Source organism: Schistocerca americana, chromosome 1 (genome assembly GCF_021461395.2).
Source record: "Schistocerca americana isolate TAMUIC-IGC-003095 chromosome 1, iqSchAmer2.1, whole genome shotgun sequence".
Taxonomy (NCBI): domain Eukaryota; kingdom Metazoa; phylum Arthropoda; class Insecta; order Orthoptera; family Acrididae; genus Schistocerca; species Schistocerca americana.
Genome location: NC_060119.1, coordinates 914,240,844 through 914,259,953, shown reverse-complemented (window position 1 = coordinate 914,259,953; position 19,110 = coordinate 914,240,844). Strand labels below are relative to the sequence as shown.

Below are 19,110 nucleotides of genomic sequence, written 5' to 3'. Positions count from 1 at the left end.
CAGGGAAAATAGTAAACCCATCCTGCTGATCTTCAGAACTATGCACGTGCATGTACACATCCATGTGCACCCCTCAGTGGAGATCAAATTGATTTATTGGTGTCTTTGTCACTGATGAACAGCAGTCAACATGGTTACATGAACCAGATGCCTGCTGCAGATGTCCATTTGCAGCAGTGTTCCCTGCATAGTCTTGAGGAGACACTGCTCGTAGCACCTTGGTTCATCTGAGTGGTCAGTTGCTCAACAGCGTGACATCTATTTGCCCATATGTGTCTCCACAGCCATCATTCACCCCTTCCATTTATGGCCCATGGTGCACCACAGCTACCTCGGTGCCAGTTTTGGATAGCACCATTTTGCCATACTCAGTATACTTTAACCATTGTGGCACATAAACAGTTTAAAAAACTCAGCCATTTTAGAAATTCTTCCACCCTTTATCTGAAAGTCAACGATCTGATCATGCCCTTTTGGACATTGGATAAATCACTCAATTTCCACATTACAGTAACAACTGCACTGTTTTTGCCCCCTCTCCCCAACCCACTTTATATACCTTCTACTGCTAGTGCTATACCACCTGCCATTAATCATTGATGATGAACATAGGTGGTGACTGGATAACATATTTTAAGGGATGCCTTTTTTTTTAATCTAATCTGATTACCGTATTTACTCGAATCTAAGCCGCAATCGAATCTAAGCTGCACCTGAAAAATGAGACTCGAAATCAAGGGGGAAAAAAAAATCCCGAATCTAAGCCGCACCTGAAATTTGAGACTCGAAATTCAAGGGGGGAGAAAAGTTTTATACCGCACCTCCAAATCGAAACAAAGTTGGTCCATTGTAACATGAGACACAATTTAGGTCGACTGAATGACAATACAGCTACAGTAGTTTGGTTCGAGTCGTAAGCTTAGCAGTTAAGCTTTACCAGGTAGCCATTGCTATGCGTCAGGTGCTCCGTTCGTATTTATACAGGTACCCTTCCTTTTTTGCATACTTCGTCTGGTTTGAATTGATTGCTTATTTTTCTTTGATCTGATAAGTGCTGTTCTCTTTGATATAGGTGTTTACGTCACTCTAAGCTGAAAATGCATTATTGTACTGTGTTATGCATTTTTTTGTTGCATTCTTATAATTAGTGTTTACGTCCTGTCGACGCTTGCGGCATGGCTTGCTTTTGTGTGCGCTACCGCCGCTTACAATAAAAAAAAGAGAGGAATTGTCTCATTAGCAAAACAATGGCAAGAGACTGCTATTTGTTGTTACTTACACTGCTGCTTTCTTTGATAATGATAAACGAGAACCAAATAATAGACTGCGTATGATAGAAGATGTGAACGAGAGTTTAGCAAAAATTTTTCTCCGTTTGAAAATCTTTGCAGACGTCTCTTTAGTACATTACATTCTGCATAGAAATTAGTGTCATCTTAGATTTAAAAATCTAGTCAGTTGCCGTGCTTCATTTCTGACTGTATCATTATTCGGCATAAGAATAATACGAATATAAACATGACATGATATGTATATTCTTTCGCGTTTGCTGTTGTCTCACTCTAGTTTCGTAGTTTATTAGGCAGACAGGATTTAAATGAGATAGCAGCAAACACGAAAGAATACATGGAAAAATGTTTACATTCGTATTATTCTTATGGTGAAGAGAATACTGCATGTGATTCACAATTCATATAAGTTCCTATTAGCAACCATCACTTGTCAGAGGACTGGACTCGCATTCGGGAGGACGACGGTTCAATCCCGCGTCCGGCCATCCTGATTTAGGTTTTCCGTGATTTCCCTAAATCGCTCCAGGCAAATGCCGGGATGGTTCCTTTGAAAGGGCACGGCCGGCTTCCTTCCCCGTCCTTCCCTAATCCGATGAGACCGATGACCTCGCTGTCTGGTCTCCTTCCCCAAAACAACCAACCAACCAACTTGTCAGAGGTAGGAAAAAATTCAGAACATAGAGTTGGCCATATTGTCAAACATCCCAGTCTAGCCAGTCTCGGGGCATAGAAAAAAGCTCGTCTTCCACCTTTTCTTAAATTTATTTACTGATGCAGAGGTATTGGCACCAGTATTTATCTTTGTGCCTGCAAAGCATGCCTGTGTAGTGCTAGATATATTCGACGGCAGAAGTTAGTTGTGGTGGCACCTACCAACATTTTTGAGAACTTCCGCTTACTTAGCTCTCAATTCTAAGCCTCAGGAGGTTTTTTGGATTACAAAAACAGGAAAATAAGTGCGGCTTGGATTCAGGTAATTACGGTAACTGACAGTGAAAAAGTTGAGAAACATTATACCTAAACTTATGGGATGTTTCTCTGCTATACCGAATGAGTTATGCTTTACTACACATACTGCATCCTTATATTTTGTAATTTATGTTGTTTTGTCAATTTTATAGTACTTCCCTTTTCAAGTTTCTGCAGACATTGAATATAGTTTTTCATATGTTTCAACTTAGTGGTACATGTCATATCTTACTGGGAAGAATATTAAATTACTAGCTCATTCTGACCCTCTCCTTGCTTTGAACAATAATGACATTGACTATAGAATGTTGCTTGCAAGCCTCACTTTCTCCACAGTGAACTGCTTTGACCCAGTGCTTTTCAACTCTTTAAAAGCTGGTCAAAGAAAAGATAGTTATAACTTTGATCTTGTTTTGAACATGAATATTGTAATAATTTATATTACTTACCTTGTTTCATAATGTCCTTTATGCATTCTGCTTGATCTAGGTACAATGTCTTGGAGTATGCATTATTCTGTGTGGGGTGAAAGGACATTAGGTTCATTTTATCATCTCTACAACTACTAATGAAAACTCATAGGTTTTTAAGGGCACTCAGTCATGGGAGTATTTCCAATGATTGGCCATACTAACGTTGGTATACATTTCTCGAAAACTATTTGTTCAAGCCAAACCAAATTTTAAACATGCATACATTGACATGTATTCTTCAAAATGTTACAATATTATGAAAAGGATAGTTGCTACTCACCTTATAGCTGAGATGCTGAGTCGCAGATAGGCACAACAGAAAGACTGTCACAAAACAAGTTTTCAGCCAACAAGGCCTTTTTCAAAAATATATGACAGACACAGACACAGGCACACACACACAAACACACACACACACACACACACACACACACACACACACACACACACACACACACACACACACAGACTAGCAGCTATCCTTTTCATAATGCTGTTACATTCCATCCTCGATTTTCCTTTGTTTGATTTCTCAAAATGTATTACTTATTATATGACAGTAGCATTGTTATCACACTAGAAATTAACACAAAAGTGTGTGATCTAAAATATTGGCATTTAAAAAAATAGTATTTAAATATTTCACACACTTTTTATTTGATTACCAAAGTTCTAGTACGTTTGTATGAAGTGATATAATTAGCTCCTGTACCAAGTTTCTACTTTGAGAGCAAATTGTATCTAAAACTAAAAATCTCATATTTTGGAGAAAATGTATTTAAAGTTTTCGGTATGATCTGTTAAGCCTAAATTCAGAGTTAAAACTCGGTAGGCCCATAGTTGTCATTGTTGTAGGTTTCTGGCCTCTTTTGTCATTTACAGGGTTCTTTCTTCAGCCTCTCGTACCCTAAGCTGGTCAATTGGCAGAACTGTATTCTTCATCTTCACCCGAGATTCTATGCTCATATCAATGGGAACTTTCAACCTGCTCACAGACTCAGGATTGAATCACAACACTGTGTGCATCTCACCAGTTTTTGGGATTCAGTGGCCCACAAATACTGTTTTAGGCAAGTGTTTCAGACACAGTTATGGAAACTTTTGTTGGCACTTTGCGTTCTGACCTGTCTAATTTTTGCCATCACCCTCCCACCTCTGTTACACACAATACACTTAGCTTTTCACTCATATTAGCTCATGCACAATGTTTTAGTAATAATTTCTATCATGCATATTACTTTGTCTTCCTCCTTCAAACTGTCAGGTTTTCAAATCTCATCTGGTACAGTCCTCAACAATCAGTCTTTTCTTCTCATCCTGTCTGATAAGTCTCCCCTGACCCGAGGTTCGGGGTTTCTTTTCTGAACTGTACCCCTTTCCCTAAGGCTCTCCAGTCCTTTTCCTTCACCCCTCTTCCTTCCCCTTCAGCTCTCCTGCCAGAAGAAAGACCCAATGGCTCCACAAGCTTGTAAAAGTTAAACACTTTTTTGTGTGTGTTCCCCTGCTGCTTCTTCGTGAGTAGATTTTTTATCAATCCAGTTACATGAAATTCTGTGTATGATTACCTATAACCAATTTATCTATGTTATTCAAAGTGTTATACACTCACAAAAACAATGAAGTTGTCAGTTGCTACTGACTGGTTCGTATCACAAATTTATGAGATATATCAAGATATTCACTAAATAAGAATAGTGTGTCACTTATCAGTTCCATTACATCATGTGGATACTTCACAGTGATAGTGGTTTTGTATTACATTCGACCATCATGCCCATTTCAAGTACAACATTAGTTAAACTCACCATGTTCATCTGAAAGGAATCAGAAATTGTTGATTAAGTTATACTACAAAGATGCACAATTACTTATGAGCTGTTGAATGTTCCTGGCCCAATTCTTTGAAAGTCATTAGTAATTGCAGTAACTTGTATTTATTTTCATTTTTGACCTTCTGATTTAGATTGTGGTTGACTAGAAGCAAAAGACCTGTGATCAACTACACCAGTTGCATTATATTCATTTACTTACTGATTTTGTTTGTTTGTGTGTCTTACATTATTTCTGTCCTACTGACACCTCCAAGTTTCACTTGAAGATGTATTTTCAGAGCACCACAGTTAAAGAAAAGTGTAAGAGACATGAAAGAAGTTTTCCGTGCTGACATACACTTGGTAATTAAAAGTATTATAAAATGGCTAATCAACAAATTTTGGTTACTTGAATTGTCAGCTTAGAATGAAATCCTCAACTTTCAAAAATAAAAATAAAATACTTGTATTGCATTATTAGGTAGAAAACCTCATATCTCAACTACTAGTAACCCAATGAGGCATAAAGAAGAATAAAGGAAACCACATATATTGTTAGGTAACCAAGTGAGAAAATGATGCATAACTTTTCCAAGATATGATGTTTTCATTATAAGCCAATGACGCTTCATAAATGTAGCATGTGCACATGTTAAGAGGTGGCACATTATATGCTTTTTTTTTCTTTTTTAGGACTCTCAGATACCACATGGAGGAGTACAGATCATACCAGCAGAGGAAATTTATTTACTCATGTAACTAGTGCTCTGGGATATACCTCTCATGTTTCCACTACACCATTACCAACTTTAAGGCAGAGGACATTTCCAACTGTATCTACATTCACCAAGTCTCCAGAACCAGTTTCACCTGATTATTCAAATAATAAAATTCCATTTATATATCAGAGTGGTTCCTCATCAGTTTCCACTACAAAAAATCACAGCAGAGCAACCCCAAATGCTATTCGGAAAGTTATTATAACTTCCGATGTTAGTGGCCAAAAAGTGAGATTAAGGGGAGGCTCTGAACCCTGGGAAGGATATATTGAAGTTCATACAGAAGACACTGGGTGGGGAACAGTGTGTGACAACAAAAATGAATGGACAATAAAAGAAGCAACTGTAGTTTGCAGACAGCTTGGCTATTACAGGTTTGTACAACAGATTTGTAATGAATGTCTCTGATTGAAGCATAGAATCCAATAAATAACATTTTATTTTTAGATTCATTAATTTTAATGGTTTGGTATTAAAGCAGCAATAAATACTTCCTCCAACCATGATGGTGAAATAATAACAGTTAAACATTATGCGGCGGCTGGATTGGCCGAGCATTTCTAGGCACTTCAGTCTGGAACCGCGCGACCGCTATGGTCGCAGGTTCGAATCCTGCCTCGGGCATGGATGTGTGTGATGTCCTTAAGTTAGTTAGATTTAAGTAGTTCTAAGTTGTAGGGGACTGATGACCTCAGATGTTAAGTCCCATACTGCTCAAAGCCGTTTGAACCATTTTTGAAACATTATGCAACTCATATTTTGGAGAAAAATTATGGGAGTCACTGAAGGGTTATCGTGCTGAAGGACTAAGCTCTAGTTTCGGATAAATTGTATTTTATACTTTGTTTGGTGGCATGTGAATAGGGCTTTTACGTACTAAAGGGCTATGTCCAATTACGGCTCATGTAGGTGCTGCAAAGGCCAGTAAATTGCATGAGAAGTAACTCCTATTACTTGTTCATGCTAAATGGTGTAATTGCATAATATATTACATGAGTTGGCTATATCGGACATAGAAATTATACACTTCTGCTTGCTCCTGCCATTTTTTAGCCTTCCTCTTGCATTGGTGGTGGTGCCTACTGGTCAATAGAACACAAGTTGCAGCATTAGAAAATTCCAGCAAAATGCAGGAAGATCTGCAGTGGGTAGGCACTTGGTGCAGGGAGTGGCAACTGACCCTTAACATAGACAAATGTAATGTATTGCGAATACATAGAAAGAAGAATCCTTTATTGTATGATTATATGATAGCAGAACAAACACTGGTAGCAGTTACTTCTGTAAAATATCTGGGAGTATGTGTACGGAACAATTTGAAGTGGAATGATCATATAAAATTAATTGTTGGTAAGGCGGGTGCCAGGTTGAAATTCATTGGGAGAGTCCTTAGAAAATGTAGTCCATCAACAAAGGAGGTGGCTTACAAAACACTCGTTCGACCTATACTTGAGTATTGCTCATCAGTGTGGGATCTGTACCAGGTTGGGTTCACAGAGGAGATAGAGAAGATCAAAAGGGTTATTTGGTTAGCTTGATAGCGTTATGGAGATGTTCAGCAAACTCAAGTGACAGACTCTGCAAGAGAGGCGCTGTGCATCTCGGTGTAGCTTGCAGTCCAGGTTTCGAGGGAATGCGTTTCTGGATGATGTATCAAATATATTGCTTCCCTCTACTTATACCTCCCAAGGAGATCACGAATGTAAAATTAGAAAGATTCGAGCATGCACGGAGGCTTTCCAGCAGTCGTTCTTCCCATGAACCATACGCGACTGGAACAGGAAAGGGAGGTAATGACAGTGGTATGTAAAGTGCCCTCCACCACACACCGTTGGGTGGCTTGCAGAGTATAAATGTAGATGTAGATGTAGATGAAGTATTTAGTTTCTGGTCCCAGCCTTTTAGCTTGTGACAATGACCTTGCAATTGTTGAAAAAAAAAGAAAAAAAAGAAAGAGCAAAGGGAGTAAGCATTTCAATCTTATCAGTGTAATGAACACCGTAACAACAGCAGGCAATAAGCAACCATCAAATAGCTCAGATGAAAGGCAGTTATTTAATGCACTTTCATCAAGAAGCTAAGTTGAGTTGATGACAGTGAGGTCATTGGTGTCATTATATTAGGGAATGATGGGGAAGGAAGTCGGCCATGTCCTTTCGAAAGAACCATCCTGGAATTTGCCTGAAGGGATTTAGGGAAACCACAGAAAACCTAAATCGGGATGGCTGGATGTGGGAATGAACTGCCGTCCTCCTGAATGTGAGTCCAGTGTGCTAACCACCATGCCACCTGGCTTGGTGAAGTTGCTAATATGATCATTAACACAACTAAGGTTAATACCACTTCTGCCCCATAGATTAAAATCATTATGCCTGGGGTAGTTGAAGAAAAGGGCATTTGTCTGAAACAGAGGGATTGGAAGTGAAAAGTGTGTTTAAAAAAGGATGGCAAAGTGAAAATTTCTAAATAATTGCATTCAGTGAGGTCCTTGCACAAAAGGATTGTCTTCAGAAAAGAAAAGAAACCTCAGAAGTATAATAGAATACCTACCTGAGTTGTACAAACATTTTTACAGTGACTGTGTGAAGACCGAACAGTAAAATGATTACTAGAGATAGAAGTGTTACAAAACTTGATTGGTTGACTCATACCATTTAGCACTTCAGCGCAAATTTATTTAAAACAGGCAATGTTTATTTGTTATTTTTGGTTCATACCAAGTGATAACTTGCTTTTCTAAAGTCAAATGGTTCAAATGGCTCTAAGCACTATGGGACTCAACATTTGAGGTCATCAGTCCCCTAGACTTAGAACTACTTAAACCTAACTAACCTAAAGACATCACACACATCCATTCCTGAGGCAGGATTCGAACCTGCGACCGTAGCAGCAGCGCATTTCCAGACTCTAGCACCTAGAACCGCTCAGCCACATTGGCCAGCTACATAAAGTTTATTCTGAATAACCTAGAAAGTACATTGTGTCATTTAGCCCATTTAGCAAGATAACTCTCCAGCTGTAGATGAGGCTTTTAATATCTTGTTAACTATATTCTTACAGCATTTTGAATTTACATTTTCATCATAACAGTTGAAAGTGGATTCAGGAAATGGAGAGGATGGGTGATTAACATCTGACTTCAAAACATCAGGTGTTAGGAAGGAAAAAACGTAATAAAATTTAGACAACTAGTTGTAATGAAGAAGTGGATATGAATTACAAATACTACTTCAAAGTTTTCTTCTTTTCTTTTGTGTTACTGTGTTGTGTCATTAAAGGCAAAAAGTATACTCTGTGCTTAAAATAATAAGAAACTCAAAGAATCAAGCAAGAATGATATGGCACATCCTTGAACAAGAAACAAATAAAAACAGTGACACAAGTGACATTAATTTTCTTGGTTTTGAGACAGATTATAAAATAATGAAATCTTTGAGCAAGACTCTGATGATTCCTTAATGTCAAGGGATAGCATAGTGGCTAAAGATAAACAGTGAAGTACAGATGTTTTAGATATGTTATGATAAAAATTTATTACATGAACACTAAACACAAAAAATCAATTAGTGTGAAATAATGCTGTGGCCTTGACAGAATAGTGTGTAATTTTGTACAGAATATGAAACAAAAATCATTTAAGATAAAATTTTTCTCTTCTTGAATGAACACATACACGTACTTTCTGGTGTTCTGATGTCACCTAACATAATGCCTTATTTTTTTTTTTTTTAGTTAGACCGAACAATGTAAGCAATGGTTGTTATTGTTGCTATGTGACTGCCTGTTTTTGGTATTGTGATTGAGAGTGTTCTTCATCCATTTTTTAATTTGGTGTTTGACTTGTCAAAGTTGGTGAATTGCGTGTTGAAATAAATGGACTTGGCTAAAGTGGTGAAAAAAATTATAGCCCTTCAGTTTTGTGTTTTAACAGTCTTTGCTGTACTTGTGCAGTGCTGCATGCATTTCTGAGCAACATCATTTCATGGATACAACCAGTGAACAGATTATAATGCTCATCAAATCATTGACAGGCAGTCATGCTTCTGGTTCAAAGAATGCTTTACAACTGTGTTGTCATGCATGCTGTCCAACTTTGGTCATTCATAAGAAACGGCAGTTGGTTAGCTGATAATGTGAAATAGTAATAGATTTAGAGTTTGCAATAAGCAATTGATTTTCTTGATTTTTTTAGTAGGCCTGGTTCTGATGGGCAAAGATCTACAATCAATGGGATATAGTGGCTTTATGCATGGAATGTCTTGCTCCACATCTTTCACAGGGATAAGATTATTAGTCATAGTATTGAGAGCAAAGCCCATACAAGGAAGAGAGCAGTGGGACATTAACCTAGTCACAATTGAATGGTGCTGTGGAGGAAGCAGGAATGCTTTTGAGGAACATATTTGTCATTTCAATTGTGACAAAGTAAGTCACAATCTCAGTATAAATTTGGTTTAGTTGTTTTAGTTTGCACTGATATCATTTAGTAGCTGTTAGTGGGTTTGTTGGGCTTCCTGAATATCAGAAGAAGATGTGGCACTGAGGGTCTGTTTGCGGACCAAGTGTAGAGATAAGTTTCTGTCTACAGACATACTCTGCAAACCATGGTGTATGATAGAGGGGTAGAGGGACTGTGGCAGCTGTCATTGTCAAGTTGAGAAAGCAAGGAAGTACAAGCTAATCACTTCAACAGAGTGTTTGTTTACATATTTATAACAATGAGACAGCAGCAATGTTATACAAATATAGGTACACAGATAAAGTGCTCTAGACATTGTTGTAAAATGTTACTGATCGTTCACACCCTCCCCACCATAGTTGACTTCCACAGGGAGGACCAGCTGGACTGGCCTGGTGACATCGCTTCCATCTGGGATAATGAGGATAACAGTTTGAGGTAATCCATCCCAACCTGTTCATAGTTCTTTCACTCTTACTCTCTTCCACATGTGGTGGGGAAGAATATCCTCTCGAAAGAGTGCAATATCTCCAGTCTGGATCTTCAGTGGTTTGCCAGTATTCTTAAATTGATGAAAGCTCCAAAAGAGCAAAAATACTTTTTGCTCCACCACTTCTAAAACTCGTCAGATATCTTCTGCAGCAGCATAGATTGCATTACAAAACCTGTTGTTTTTGGTGGCTCAGAGCCTGTGGGTAGGGTGGTAATTCTTCCTCCCATGAGAAAATGAGCTGGGGTAAGCACTTCATCCTCAGTTTTGTGTAATGGGTCTTGAACTGCAGGCAGCTTTTATGTTCATAAGTATAGATTCTAGGACATCCTGTCCATGCTGCTGTGGCTCAGTGCCTTGCAGAGGCTAGAAAGTTGAAGATCTTTGCTTAGAGTGATGACTTACAGGGAGAAACATTCTTGCTGCATAGTTTTAATCCAATAAAGATGAGCTTCTGCTACCTCTTCTGCAATGAATACTTCACATAAATCCATTTTTTGAAGGACTTTTATTTTGAAACATAGGAGGTGACAGTGGTTCATAACAGTTCCCAGTAAGAGATGAATCTGTTTACATTTATGAGTGATTGTGAAGTCTGAGTGAGAAAATCCTGAGAAAATTTATCTAATTTCCTAGCTTTCAATAAAATTTTAGGTGCAATAGATGTGAAGTGAGTGCTTGGCCATAAATTAGAATATTGTGATAGTCATGTTGGCCCATTCCAGCAGATATCCAATATTCACAACATGAGCTGTGGATCCTCTTGAAACTTAATCTGACAGGTTGTCTTTGCCTGGACAGTATCTCCACTGAGATGGTGTGGTACATGTATGTATTTCTGACACTGTGTTGCATACAAATGTTCTAAAAGTGACGATCTCACCTTCCATCCTTCCACGGGTTACAACGGCATCTGTCAAAGTTTCACTCTGCTAAGGTCAGAGGTTGTGACCTTGTAATAATAGTATAGTAGTCAGGCTCCTATCAGTACTACAAGCTGTTCAATCTGAGGAAGTGTTATTTTCTTCAAGGACACTAATCTACTTTTATTACACATTAGTTTGGAAATGTTGTCACTAGAAGTGGCAGCATATGCTGTTTCAGATGCATCACAGAAAACGTGAATATAGGAGCTATTGCTCTTGACAGTTGGATCCACCTTGGAATAGCAATATTAGATAGCTCAAAATGGTTCAAATGGCTCAAGCACTATGGGACTTAACATCTGAGGTCATCAGTCCCCCTGGACTCAGAACTACTTGAACATAACTAACCTAAGGACATCACACACAGCCATGCCCGAGGCAGGATTCGAACCTGCGACCATAGCAGCAGTGCGGTTCTGGACTGAAGCATCTAGAACCACTTGGCCACAGCAGCCGGTGGGATAGCCCAAGAAGGTTTGACAGCCAGGTGCACTATCTAACCTACAGTTTGTAGGGCAGGGGTTCATCCCAAAATAGTCCAAGCAACCAAGTGTCTTGAAACAGAATTTTTCCTATGATGGATGTTGGAGTTATTAATCCCAGTGGGTCATAAAGACCTGCTGTTGCTCTTAGTAAATTTCTTTTTGTTGCAGTTGTCTCTCAAAATTTTGTGGTGACTTGTTGCTGACTCACTGAGAATGTGCCTTCTTCTGAGTTCCATGTTGTTAGAATCGTGACTTTTGATTGTTTGTTCCACCTTCCAAATAGCAGATAATTCTTCCATATTAGTCATCCACATTGACAGTGTCAATTTGATTTTATTCATTAGCGAAGATAACTTAACAATATAGTGAGACTAACCTACTTTCCGATTCACTTCCTGCAGTAAAGTCACCCATGTACATATTCTTATGCAGTAAGGCTGGTGCTCCAGGGAACTGCGATAGATAAGTGTCTGCTAGTTCATGAATAGTTGCTGAAAGCAGGAACAGGCTGCATGAGAATCAATAAATTGTCCTTTGGATTGCATCAATGTGATCTTCAACCTTGTTATTGTTGGTCTTGTACCAGAAGAAACTAGTAAGATCTCTATTGTCAAGACAAAGAGAGCTGCAGGAAAATGTAAACAATGTCAACAGTGACTACAAGGTGTTGCAGATGGAATCTCAAAAGGATCTCAATCACTTCAGGCAACAAGTTAGGCCTGATTTCTAAAGTCTCAATAAGAGAGAGTCCACCTCGTTTGTAAGCGTAAGAGAGGGTGCACCTCATTTGTAAGAAGAACCATCATAGACTATCCACCATTTTGTACTCCCGTGTCTTGTTTGCTTGACCAATTGATGAGGCAAATAAAATAATTTGTAGGATTTTTAGTAGGAGCCAACTCTATGTGGTAGTTTTTAATGAACTCCAACATTAACTTGCCATAAACAAGTCTTAGGTCAACATTTCTACATAATATTTTCCTGAGGCATCAAAATGTCACTTGACATTGTGAAAGTTGTTAGATAGAAAAACATTGGATGGTTGAGGGAGGTGAACTACTCATTGTTGGTTTGCAAGCATGTACATTGCATGAAACTCACTGTCACTGACTCCTTCTCTTTCATTAATCATTCTTGATCGGTGCTGATTTCAGTTGATTCTAAATCCCAAAAGCTATGTGTAGCGCCATCATTCAGTTCTCCAACAGCTAAATTAATGAGATTAGTAGTAGCATATTTAGCTAAAACACCTAGTCAGCACCCACTGTTGATCCACCTTAGTTCAGAGAGCAACAATGGTAGACATGGAGAAACGTGCATTGGCACTGCATCATCCACTCTTTCCCAGTGGTGATCTGGACCAATAAATAATTCAGTGGAGTCTGCCAACTGTAAATGTTCAATATTTTGATTTACGTGGACTCCTTTCCCTCTCCCACCTCTTCCTTACCCTGGTCCGATCCACCTCTCCTCTCACTCTCCCCTTTGGTTCACCCTTCCCTTTCCTCCCCCTCCCCCTTTTCCCTCCCTGGCAACTCTCATCCCTTCCAATCAAGGAACTGCTCCTCCTCCTCCTCCTCTTCCTCCTTGGCCAGAGAAGAAATCCCTTCCTCTGGCTCCTGCTAGGGAAGGGGTTCACTCTTGGGACACCCCTCCCTGGCATTCTCAAGATAGGAGACCTGCAAACTTGGGACCCATGCTCCAAGGCCCCCAAAGCTGCTCACTCTCTGTTCAATCCAGACATTGCTGCCACCTGTTCTCTTGCTGATAACATCTCTTCCCTCCCTCTGAGGGAGAAGAAAAAGCAGTAGAAGTCCAAGGACAAGGCTTCCCTGGTATCCCAGGGAGCTTCACCCCTCCTTCTCATGCTGAATTAGACCCTTCCTATCCTCACCAGTGATGAGCACTAACCAGATGACATGGTTCCCCTTGGCTTCTTTATGTCTAACCTGGACTCTAACCACATGTAATCCAGTGGAATTGCAACAGATATTACTGCCATTTACTGGAAATACAACAACTTGTTTCCACTTATTCTGCATTCTATCTTGTTCTGCAAGAAACACATTTCTGTTATGACCACTTTCCAACATTTCATGGTTACTGGATGTTCTGTCAGAACCGTGCAGGTCCTGAGATAGCATCTGGAGGGGTCTACACTTTTATCCACACTGATGTTAATGACTGGATCCCCCTTCATACCAACATAGAAGCAATAGTGGTACGATTGCGGACAACCCCAACAATCACCATTTACGGTGTCTACCACCCTCCAGATGTTCCATATTCTTATATTGAACTGCCTACCTTAATACAGTAACTCCCACCCCCATATCTTCTCCTCGGGGACTTCAATGCACACCACCCTCTTTGGGTGAGTGCCACTTCAACAGGTAGGGGTCTTCTAATTGACCAACCTACTGCAGACTTTCACTTGTGTCTCCTCAATAATGGTTCTCCTACATGCTTCAGTGCTGCTCATGACACCTTTTCTGCCACTGATCTCACGGCCTCCTCCCCTGCTCTTGCAGCTGCACTACACTGGTCACCCCATGATCACCTTTGTGACAGTGACCACTTTCCAGTGATTTTATCATTCTCCTGATGTCACCAGGCAGACAGACCCCCATTCTGGGCTTTCCACAGAGCCAATTGGGCTTTATATACGCCTGCTGTGCACTTCGACATCTGTCTCTCGGAGTGCATTGATGTGGTCGTGCAAGACGTCTCTGTCACTATTCTTCATGCCACTGGCACTGCTGTCCCTCTATCCATGAGTCCACCTTGTCATAGTCCAATACTGTGGTGGACCAAGGATGTAGGAGCTATCATGGACAGCTGATGAGTGCTGCAACGATTTAAACGACACCCTTCACAGACTAACCTTATTGCTTTTAAACTTCTCCATGAAAAGGCTCACAATCTTACTAAGCAGAGTAAAAAGGAATCCTGGGAGCTCTATATTTCCTCCCTGGTGTTGTATGCCTCTTCATCTCAGGTTTGGTCCAAGCTCCATACAACTATCCAGGGTCTTATTCTACAGGGTGCTCTGTGTACTGATCCATCGGTACTTGCAGCACACCTCACGACACACTTTGCGGCAGCATTGGCATCCTCATCCTATCGTGCTACCTTTCTTCAGCAGAAACAATGAGTTGAAGAAACCCCCTCTGTTTCAAACCTCACCAAGCTGAAACCTATAATGAATACTTCACTGAATGGGAATTCTTGCAGGCACTTAGCTCTTCACATGACTCAGCCCTAAGCCCAGATTCCATCCACAACCAGATGATCCAAAACTTGGGCATTAGCCAGAGGCGACATCTACTCAGGGTCTTCAGTCACTTTTGGCTCATGGGTGCCTTCCCCTCACAGTGGCAAGACAGCATAGTTATCCCCGTACTTAAGTCCGGGAATAATCAAATGTCTCTTGACAGCTACCAACCGATTAGTTTGACTGACTTCCGTTGTAAACTGCTCGAGAGGATGGTTAGCTTTCAATTAAGTTGGGTGCTCGAATCTCAGAGCCTTTTGCTCCCATATCAATGTAGCTCCCAGGAAGGATGGTTTACAACTGAACATTTACTCAGATTGGACACAAGAATCCAAAAAGCTTTTGCTGAACTCAGACACCTTTTTGTGGTCATCTTTGACCTACATTAGACATGCAACACAGCTTGGTGCCTTCACATTTTAGTTACTATCCATAACTGAGGCTTTTGTGGCCCCTTACAATTTTTATCCATGAATTTTCATCCCATCGAGTCTTCCGGGTAAGAGTTGTCACTTTACTCAGTACCCCTCAGATCCAGAGAACAGTATCCCACAGGTTTCTGTGTTAAAGTGTGACACTCTTCCTTATCACCATCAGTGGGATTGTGACCTCTGTTGGGCCTCTGGTTACCACGGCATTGTAAGTCAATGATTTTTGCATCTGGTGCAACTCCCAATTGGTAGCATCTGCTGAAACCCAGCTTCAAAGTGGCATCCAACGGGCCTCCACATGGGCCCTTTCCCCATAGCTTCCACTTTTCTCCCTCCAAATTGTGATTTATGCATTTTTGCCATTGACATGCAGTACATCCCAATCCAGAACTTTATTTAGGCAACCAGCGCCTAGATGTTGTAGCACAGTTCCATTCCTTGGGCCTTATTTTTGATATTAAGCTGACATAGCTGCCCCGTATTTACCACCTGAAGACTACCTGCATGCGGAAGATGAATGCTGTCTGCCTTGAGGCCCACAATTTGGGGTGATGACCATGCTACTCTTCTCCATCTTTACAGTGCTCCAGTTTTGCCCAGACTGGATTATGGTTGTCAGGCTTATGGCTCAGTGGCTCCTTACACTCTGAAACTCCTTGAAATTGTTCATCATTATGAGGTGCATCTGGCTGTTGGTGGCTTTCGCACTAGTCACATTTAGAGTCTCCTCACAGAAGCATGGATTCTCTCTCTGCAAATACGATGGAGGTAGCTATTGACTTCTTATGCACTCACCATTTGATGATTCCCTGACCATTCCGTGTACCCCATCCTCCTTGCCAGTGAGGGACACCTCCCCCTTAGTACCCGTCCTCGGGTAGGATTGCGGGTTGGAATATGTCTCACTTCCCTCCATCAGGGGAGGATCTCCACCTCTACTCTCTGGAATGTGTCCCGTGTAGTTCCTCTTGCACCCTGACATCCCTCCCCCCCCTCCCCCCCCCACTTCCCCTTCCTGGGATGGTGCCTAGACCACGGATTAGGACTGACCTATTCCAGGATCTCTGTCAGCCTTATGACATTCTTGCATCTTGTGTGTTACATACTTGGAAAGATCTAGGTGCTGCCATGTTCTGCACTGATAGTTCTCAAATGATAGCTAAGACAGGATATGCTTTTAACTCTCCAACTGGCTTGGAACATCATTTACTGCTGGGACCATAACAGAGCTGCTAGCCATTAACAGGGTCCTACATTTTGTTACTCACGCCTTTCTCCACAATGTTTTAATATGTAGCAATCCAGTGAGCAGCCTGCAGGTTATAGATCGATGTTACTCTCGTTGCCTTTTGGTCTCTGCTATCTCTGACATTCTCTCTGCCCTTCTCCATGCCACCTGCTCCATTGTCTTTCTATGAGTCCCAAGTCATGTGGACATCATAGCGAATGATCTGGCTGACCATTTGGCTAGAGAGGTAGATAGTTGCCCTCCCATTTCTTACAATGATTCCAGGTACTGATGTGCAGAAACACATCAAATCTCTCTTTGCCAAAAAGTGAAATGACATCTAGTGCACTATAGCTCTCAGTCATAAACTCCAAACAATCAAGGAGACTACTGCTGAATTTTTGAACTGGTCCTCAGTTTCCTATGTGACAGTGGATTTTATTTTTGTTTATAAGGTTTTACTTTACTCTTGGAGCAGTGGTAGGTTGGTTGTGGTTGGGGCCTCTATTTGCATTTTCTGTGTTTGGGACCTATGAAAACTCTCCCTTGCAAAGGCTGCTCTTTCAACCCTCTGTTTTTAGATTTTCCTACACTATTATGCCTTCTGCTGTGTGTGTTTTTAGTTTCTTCATTTTATAGTTTGATCCCTCTGACTGGATCCATCCACTTTTAGTGGACACCTCTACCTTACGCAAGTAATTTTTGAATCGCGGAACTGGTGACCTCACTGTTTAGTCCCATAATCCCCTCAATCAATCATTTACCTTGATGTCTATGGGCACAGTTGCATGTTTTGTGAGGCTATGTAAACTCTCAGAAGTGTTGAGCCTAACATGAGTATTCTTGTATGTGCTGCTTAGCTTGAAACATACTAATCTGTGAAGCATGGATGTCAAATGAGATTCACATGCTTTTACTGAGTATTGATAACCTGTAGGTTTAGACTGTAAATCAGATTTTGGCAAATGAATGTGGATTGGCTGCCTACATCCAAAACACAATGTCTGAATCACCTGTGGGCCCTATTACAAACACACGACATCTGAAGTTGCATGAAACTTGAGCATCTCGTGATGACATTGCCCTCTGAACTATTAATGGGACGGCTTAGACTGGTTCACTACATCTCAAATTGATTGCTGATGAATCCTTTTGCAGTGAGAGCAGGTGGCTCTTCCTATCTTTGAAATGTCTTCAACAGTGTGGCCTTGATTGAGACAAAGAAAACACTGATTTCTTGATCTTAGTATCTTGAGGTGCCCAGGGATCACTATCTTTGTAAAAAGTGCAGTATAGCTTCATGGTATGTGTGGCTTTGTGGTTCGAATGACATTGTGTGCAGTAAATGTTGAGAGCAGCTGCAGCAGGAGCTAATGTGCCCAAGGACCAGATGTGTTTGTGAATGGCATGTCCTTGTGTAGGGATGGAAGAGAGTTGAAGCATCTGAGATGTGCTGCTACAGAAGAATGTTGAAAATTAGGTGACCTGATAAGGTAAGCAATGAGGAAGTTCTCTGCAGAATTGGCGAGGAAAGGAACATATGGAAAACGCTGACAAGAAGAAGGGACAGGATGATATGTGTTAAAACATCAGGGAATAACTTACATGGCACTAGAGGCAGCTGTAAAGGATAAAAACTAGAGGAAGTCAGAGATTGGAATACACCCAGCAAATAATTGAGGTATTAGATTGCAAATGCTACTCAGAGATGAAAAAGTTTGCGCATGGGAGGAATTCGTGGCAGGTCGCATCAAAGCAGTGTTGTTAAACTGTGAAGGAAGGGGCAGCTCTTCTTACAACTATTCCTTGCAATATTTAATACCTTTAGTGGTGTGTCATCTGAATATTCTTCAGTTGTGGATACTAGACATGTGATAAGACATCTCTGATGAGATCGTTGTCTTTTGAAACTTTGTAAGTCTTCAAAAGGCATTGTTGTTATTGGCTTTCAAATTATACATTATGCATGCTGTAAAAATATTCCACTGTTCCAGGTAAGTAGAGATCGATGAAGTGAGGCAACTCGTTGCTGTCCAGAGGTGCTTGTGCCTACCACAGGCAACAACTGACAAGCAGTTTTAAATTAAATATGCACAACCATATGATCTTTTCTTGGCTTGAAATGACACTTCCTAGTGTTTTTGTAATGGCAATAGCAGGCTCAGTGTGCTGTGGTAATTTTTTGTCTCAGCCACAAGAGCAGTGGGCAATGTCAACAGTCTTCTGATTGGCTACTGTACAGCATGCATTTGTATCATACCCTTTAAATGTTGTAGCAACTCTGTCCTCCATCAGTGGCAAGAAGTCAGCAGTGTATCACCCAGTGATAGCCCACGAGCTCCCAATTCCCTGGTTTTGGCACCAGAAAATTTTGCCATTTAGAAAGCAAGGAAGTACAAGTTAATCACTGTAACAGAGTTTTTATCTGCAAACTACAATAACAAGACAATTGATGATATAATACAAACATCCCTACAAAGACAAATTGCTGAT

The 19,110-nt window shown here is 40.5% G+C and overlaps 1 protein-coding gene across 3 annotated transcripts in view; it reads left to right on the top strand.

The window, feature by feature from the left end:
- Positions 1 to 19,110, top strand: part of LOC124615258 (serine protease svh-1-like) — a 451,576-nt gene that overhangs the window by 134,411 nt on the left and 298,055 nt on the right. For all 3 annotated transcript variants that reach the window (XM_047143026.1, XM_047143011.1, XM_047143016.1), the window contains one exon: positions 5,239 to 5,698. In XM_047143026.1, coding sequence (XP_046998982.1) covers positions 5,239 to 5,698 — 460 coding nt within the window. The remainder of the gene's footprint in view (positions 1 to 5,238; positions 5,699 to 19,110) is intronic.